Here is a 7,357-nt window from a genome sequence, read left to right as displayed (position 1 = left end):
ATATAGTAAATTCTTTTTATGATGTGGGGCAAATATATTTTTAGTTGAATTTGATTTATTGTAATGAGTTATTATGGAATATAAATAGTATTTTATAAATCAATCTTTTTATTGAGAGCATTGACTGTTGATTTTTATACACACACAATAACATGTTTGATGTTTGAGGTTTATGTATATTCAAAACTATTCTAATCATATTGACATGTTTTCTGATACATCAAACCTCTTTGAGAAATGAGAATCAAAGTTAAAATAATTTATATAATCCTCACATTCTTCGATTTACTAAAATGTATTTTTCAAAAGAAAATATCGTAAAAACTTTCACGCATATAATAGACAATACATTGAAGATGGTAGACGTGATCAGAACTATCTTAAAATTTAGAAGGTGTGCGGTAATATGAGTCGCACACCCTCAAAAAAAGTCTTGAACATAGTAAAGAGTAACACGATCAATAGTATTTTAGTGTCTATTGTTGTTTTACGATTGATTGAATTAGTTTGTACACTGCACTTTCATACTTCAAACTTGAAACAATTATAAAGGAAGAAAAAAACATGACAATCTAAGCTCTAGGTTCAAAATAGAAAGCAGTTATTAACCTTTCTACCTTTCTCTTCATCAAGTGTGGCAATCACCACATGCATCCACCGTATATTCGTTTATTCGTCCTTGCATGCTAACTATATATGTGAATCAAGGTAAAAAACTTTCCCATCTAATCAACAACACAAGATTCTTTCCCTAAAACAAAGAAAAAGCTACAAAACACAATAAAGTCGGAAAAAAAAAACATAGAAAGTGACAAGAGAGTAAATAATCAAAAGTAAAATTCAATTTCAAACACTGGATTTTATTACATAAACTTGAATCCTCTATAACTCCATCATAATATTGGAGCCGTAGAGATTTCAAGTTCGCGTTACATATATGAATCAACAAAACGAAATACATTGAAATGTTTAAAAAGAGAATGAAAAAGCCTCATCATCCTTAGTTTTTTTTTTAAAAACTAACCAACCACATTAAAAACTTGGGTCTTAGGATTGGGCTATGTTTCTGTGTGCTATCTGTATTTTTTTTAAGTATGTGTACTGTTTTTTTTTACAAGATATTGTTATCTTTTTGTATGTATACAAAAAAGAATTCCTGAGACTAAAAAAGAAGCAAGATTGTGAGTTTGTTATGTTGTTCAGAATTGTGAAATGCAACGTCTATGACAAGCAGTATTGCGTTGCTTCTTCTGTTTAGTCTCATGTTTCCAAACGTTTCCAATATCTTGTGCAATTTTAACAGCATCAGATGAAGCACCAGAAAGCCCTCTCTTTGTGAACCCTACAGCATATAGTCCTGAATTTCCTTTCCATCCATGTGGAAATGGCATCTTTGGATATCCGTTTTTCGTGAAAAATTCACCTTCCTGTTAACATAACCATAACCAAATTAGTCCTTCGATCACAGACAAAAAAAATACTAGTTATAATTATCGAAAATAGAACATGTCTGAATTGTCGCTCAGTAAGTAGCGTCAATTCAAATATGTTCTTCTGTCCTCTGGTAAAATCTTAGTCACTGGATTAGTCTAACATTTCTGATGATAGATTAATCCAGCGACTAATATTTAAGGATTTAATATAAGTCAACTATGATAGTGTCATTTTTAACAGATCTAGAACAAGTTTTCACCTGAAGCCAAGAAGGGACATTGCTCCTATAACCAGTAGCCAGAACAACTGCATCAACATCAATTATTTCGCCGTTAACAAGCTCGACTTCGCCGTTCTTATAGAACTTCTTGATTCCAGGAACAACTTTTATGTCTCCGGATCTAATTTTGTCCAAGGTACCAATATTCAAAACAGGTGTTTTTCCTTCTGTGTTCTTGAGCTCCAAAGGACCCATTGCAGGCCTTTTGATACCAAACTTTTCCATGTCACCCAAAATAAACCATGTCAGAATCAGAAGAAGCTTGTCAACAATCCATAGTGGTAGCCACTTTAACATCATAACTGCTAATTCGAATGTCGATATTCCAAATATTTCTCGCGGTAACACATGAACCTGTGAATCGAAAAAACAGAACAAACCAGTTAGACTTTTTTTTTTTACCAGAGACGTTGACACAGACACAGACACCAGACACAAAACAAGAACTTACCGAGCTACGAACAACCATTGAAGGTAAAGCATGGTGGTTGCTAAGATCAAGAGAGAGTTCCATTCCTGAATTTCCACAACCAACAACAAGAACTTTCTTTCCTTTGAAATTTTCACCAGACTTGTAATCACAAGCATGAACAACTTCACCTTTGAATTCAGAAAGTCCTTCAATTTCAGGAGTGACACACTCAGCATTTTCGCCGGTAGCAACAACAAGCCATCTACAAATATACTCAACTTCATTGGTTTTCACCCTCCATAATCCACTGGTTTCATCATACTTAGCAGATTGAACACACTCGTTGAATTGCGGGTTGATTTCGAACTTGTTAGCATAGGTTTCAAGGTAGTTGATGAACTGTTTCTTTGAAGGGTATTCAGGGAAGTCATCAGGGAATGGAAGGTTAGGTAGTTGACAGAATTGTTTTGGGAGATGAAGTTTCAATCTGTCGTAGGTTCTTCTTTGCCATAGAGATGCTATGCAATCAGCTCTTTCGAGAACAATGAAGGGAACTCCTTGTTCTCTAAGACATGCCGCCGTTGCTAGGCCTGATGGACCTGCGCCTATGATCACAGGTCCATTAACCCAAATGCAACGACGTGAGATGAAATCTTGGGGATCAGATAGACGAAAGAAATTCTCCATTTTGTTGATTTGGGTTTGTTCAAGAAGTGAAAAAGATTGTTTCTTTGATGATGAAACTTGAAAGAGAGAAAGTGTTTGGTTTTCTTCTTGTTTTGGTTTGTGATTGAGATGATTTAATGAACTTTGGTTTATGGAATAGAGAATGTGAGTGATGATTGAATGAAGAAAGAGGAGGAGTTTGAAGGGCTTAAATAGAGGAGAATTGCATGTGATGAGGTGGGGGGGAGTTATTTCTCTTTCATAAATTATTAAATTGTATGTTATTAAAGTGTATAGTTTATGTATGGTTTAATAAACTTCTTATCATTGAATTTTTATTAATTTTTTTGGTTGGAAATGAGTTAAGTGTCAAATTGACTTTGAAGTTTGATTAGTACATTGTCAAATCATATAACCATGTGTTATTGAGAATCCTTAATATTTATTTTTGAATGTTATGTGTTGTTAGTTTGTGAATATTTTATATGATTATATTCTATGCTAATATTGTATTAGATTCTAGTTGTTAAAATATTGTGGGAGGGATTATTATGAGATTATTGGTATATAGTTTTATGTGGAATTATTGTTTACTAGGTAAAGTGTCTTTAATCATCACATTCACACTCACAATGGATTATTGGGTTCCTTTAATACCCTCCTTTCATAGAAAAAATTGTCATAAAATTGAAAGATATAAAAGTTTTCGTATGATAGTTTGTAGCTCTAATTCTATTTTGTTTTAAGCAATTGTTTTTCAATTACGAAATTTTCAACTTCTCAAAAAAAAAATTTTAAGGATAAAATTGGGTATTTTTGAACGTCTAAACTAAAAAATACATACATGTAAAGTAAAATAGAATTATACAAGGATATAAAAGGTGTGGATAGCATGTTTGATTGATTTTGTATGTTAAAAAAAAACAAATGTGATAATATATATATATATATATATATATATATATATATATATATATATATATATATATATATATATATGTGTGTGTGTGTGTGTTATAAAAACATACATGTTTGATTTTGATTGATGGTGTAGAATTAGTTCATTGGTAGATTAAAAAATGTTGGAAATCATGTTCGTTTTTGCAGGTGAGAGCATTATAGATCGTCCTTTCACCTCGGGTATGCAATCAGTTTGAGTTGTGAGTTTTCCCTCTTCAGGAATGCACGTTTTATCTGATAGGTCATTGTTTTCCTTTAAATGACTTTGAGGCAGGTGTTCTTAGTCATATGGGAGTTTTCCTCTCACAATTGTATCTGGTAAGCTGGGCTTACGTCATAGTCTCCTAGTATTGGTGTGAGGATAAGAAAAGAACATGTCTTAGTGCTCTTTTTCCATCTATTTTGAGGTGTTGTCAATAAAGCAGAAGAAACTCTACATAGAGATATGCTTTCTCGTGGATGCTCACTTAAAATAGGAGAGATGTTATATTTTTAGCAAGTTCTGTAGGAAGTTTCTTCCTTTATGTTTCCATTTCAACATGGATGTCTTCCTAATTTGTTTGATTTTTTCTACAAATAAGATGAAATTCCACAAAACAAGTATTCGAATTAGATGACACTTAGAGTTATACTTTCCTCTAGACGCGGTTTCTTTCTAATTCACGTGGAGTCCAAATTCTAGGTTACCTAATTAACTCGGCCCTATTCATAAAAGCAACATTTTACACCTCTTGTCATGTGTGGCCCGTAGGGACCCTTCAAATGAGGGTTCCATTAAAACATCTCTTGTGAGACATTCTTCCTCAAAGATACCTCACAGAATTGAATTAGAATTTAAAAGATTAGGTCTTAGGAGAAGCTCATTGTTGAAGCGATATAGCGGCAAGCAACAAAAGATTTGGAAATATTTATCCGGGAATTTATCGTGTCCACAGAGATTAGTGCTACTGAACTGCCGTTCGACGGATTCTTAGTTCTTGAGTTCGGGTTAAAATGGGTTTTAAGTAAATAAGTAAAACATAACATATGAACATAAAATAAATTCATTCTTGATAGAGAATAACTTATCTGGTTTGAATCTAAACTACTCCTTACAAACATAGATTTATCACTCCGCCGTACTCAATCTACAATACTCATCAGAATCACCACATATCCCTCACATCAATGTCCATGTCTGCAACACCGACGGGAATTCAACTATATTGCTCTTTCGACGATGTCTCAACCGATCGAACAACACAGAGACATTAAACTCAGATATTATGTGGATGTTAACCCCAATCCTATGTCTAGAATCAAAAGCTAACAGATATCCCCCTAATCAAGATTTGTGATGTCTATTTCTACAACAACACAAATCCAAAACATTTAAGCAAAAAGATCAAGGAAACACCGATTAAGATTTGTAAAGCAAACTTTATACAACTAGTAAAAAGAGTAACAAACATCCATGGGTTTAGAGTATTTACATACAAACTCACCAAAAGAGAAATACAAAGAGAAGAGAAGAAGAGGAACCAAACATTTCTTGGTTTGTCAACACCAATCGATGAGAAATTCGACCTCCGATCATCAAGATGCATGCTCCATTGTTGTTTTCAAGCTCTCCCTACTCAAAAATGGTTGTGATGACTTTGGGAACAAATACCCCAAAGCATAACCCTAAAAAATGTGATTTTTCCCTATTTAATGACTTTCCAAACCGCCCAGACCGCGCTTAGCGCGCAAATCCGCGCTTAGCCCACTCAACAGAAAATTGAAATCTTATTTTGGCCATATCTTGAGAACCGTAACTCCGATTTGCGCCCGGTTTGAAGCGTTGGAAAGCTTATTTCATGCTCTATCTAACAATGACAACATATCAACCAAATTGGTGATTTATTATTATTTGGTTTTGAGCTTTATTCGCCGAATGAATTGATTCCGCCGCTCAAAATCGCGCGTTTGAAGCCGTGTCTTCGCCACGTTATTGATCATGCTCCAAATACGCCTCAATACCTACAAAATGAATAGAAAACTATCAAAAAGTATAAAAGTATATGAAGATACATCTATTCACAAAGTATACGTATTTATACACAAAACGGGGTATTATTCGAACGGTATTAACAAAAAGTATCGATAAGTGCCACTATTTACAAACACAAAATAACTACATTTTGACACTTAACAACTCTCCCCAACTTGAATTTGTTTGTCCTCAAACAAGGCCAAACACTCAAATCGCAAAAGTAAAAATCCAAAGAATCAAGAATCAACAAAGTTTAGAAAAACGAAACAATTGTACGGTTCAAACAAAAACGTACGAACAAAGTAAATACTTACCACAATCCTACTTAGACAACATGAAAATGAAACGGATCCTAAGTACAAGATTCATACAAAACATTCTAAAACAAAACAAGCTCAATCACGAATCACGCCTAGCAAAAATTCATCGGTAGATGAAAAACACCGAAAGGTGAGGACTTTGACACACACCCGGCAAACTTGCAAATAATAGACAAAATTATGCGTTCATCCAAAAATAGTATCGAAAACGCAACGGCACGAATCACAAGGGCTTTAAAGGTTGTAATGTGGCTCGGTTAACAAACAAGTGATAATTCCTAAAGCTAATCGAAACAAAAACTTGCCTAAACCTAAGGGAGTAATTACTTCCACAAAGTTTCAAACAAAGGAATTTCAATCAAACTTCTTCCTTAACCACATTTTTCACACCAAACACAATACTTATTAACACAATCTTATTCTACTCTTTTTGTTCTTTTCTTTTTCAAACTTTTTTCTCTTTTTTTTTTCTTTTTCTTTTCTTTCTTTTTCACATGTTTTTTTTTCTTTTTTTTTTTGTTTTTTTCACAACCTCACACCAACCACAATATAAGTAAGCAAACATCCTCTCCCCAACTTGAATACAACTATCATCATAATAAGAATACTCCCTACTTTCTAATGCAAGGTAAAAATTCAAACTATAAATCATAGTTGAGGGTTCAAGAAAACAAAGAATCAACATCCATACACAAATGAAAACCAAATGCTCAAAGACATGCATTAAGCAAAAATAATATGGATATTGACAAAAAGGCTCAAAGGGGTTACGAATGGTCACACTCTCACAAGGTGAATTGACATTTGGCTATGGTAGTTGTGCTCAAAATCAAACAAGTGCCTTGATCACTTTCGCGCATTCACAAATTCAATACAAACAAAAGATTAAACATAATAATATCTAGTTAAAACAAGAAATGTCGGTCACTCGCATATATACACAATGGAAAGCCACCTCACATTTATGGTAAAAAGGGAAAACTAATGTGATTCAAGTCATGAGCAAGTTATGCAAAAAGAATGAATAATATGAAAATTGTACAAATGAAAAGTCTCATAAACATGCTATGCTATAGAAAGCGATAAACGAGTACCTTGCTATGTACAAATTCAAACAATCATTACCGCACAATTGGCATGTTGAATCAATCAAAATTGGAGAATTACCAAATGCGATTCCAAGTAATCGGGCCAAAATTTGAGTCTAAACAACAACAAAAGAATAAAAACATATTACTAATAATTACTACTCTATAAGGCCTTGGTGGAAG

At 33.4% G+C, this 7,357-nt stretch overlaps 1 protein-coding gene across 1 annotated transcript; it reads right to left on the bottom strand.

Annotated features, from left to right (window-relative positions):
• Positions 1-856: 856 nt before the first annotated feature.
• Positions 857-2,956, bottom strand: LOC131622303 (probable indole-3-pyruvate monooxygenase YUCCA8). The gene is made up of 3 exons (XM_058893331.1): positions 2,166-2,956; positions 1,694-2,068; positions 857-1,427 (listed from the first exon to the last, which is right to left on the bottom strand). Exons 1-3 carry the CDS (start codon positions 2,811-2,813, stop codon positions 1,200-1,202), a joined length of 1,251 nt encoding a protein of 416 aa, XP_058749314.1. The 5' UTR covers positions 2,814-2,956; the 3' UTR covers positions 857-1,199.
• Positions 2,957-7,357: the final 4,401 nt, after the last annotated feature.

Source organism: Vicia villosa, unplaced genomic scaffold, assembly GCF_029867415.1.
Source record: "Vicia villosa cultivar HV-30 ecotype Madison, WI unplaced genomic scaffold, Vvil1.0 ctg.000029F_1_1_1, whole genome shotgun sequence".
Taxonomy (NCBI): Eukaryota; Viridiplantae; Streptophyta; class Magnoliopsida; order Fabales; family Fabaceae; genus Vicia; species Vicia villosa.
The sequence above is the reverse complement of the archived record's forward strand: the minus strand, read 5'-3'. Positions and strand labels throughout refer to the sequence as shown.

Coding starts and splice junctions, on each gene's coding strand:
- LOC131622303 (XM_058893331.1), bottom strand. CDS start 2,813: ATGGAGAATTTCTTTCGTCTATCTGATCCCCAAGATTTCATCTCACGT. Junction 2,069..2,165: donor CAATGGTTGTTCGTAGCTCG/GTAAGTTCTTGT, acceptor TTCGATTCACAG/GTTCATGTGTTACCGCGAGA. Junction 1,428..1,693: donor ATGTCCCTTCTTGGCTTCAG/GTGAAAACTTGT, acceptor TTATGTTAACAG/GAAGGTGAATTTTTCACGAA.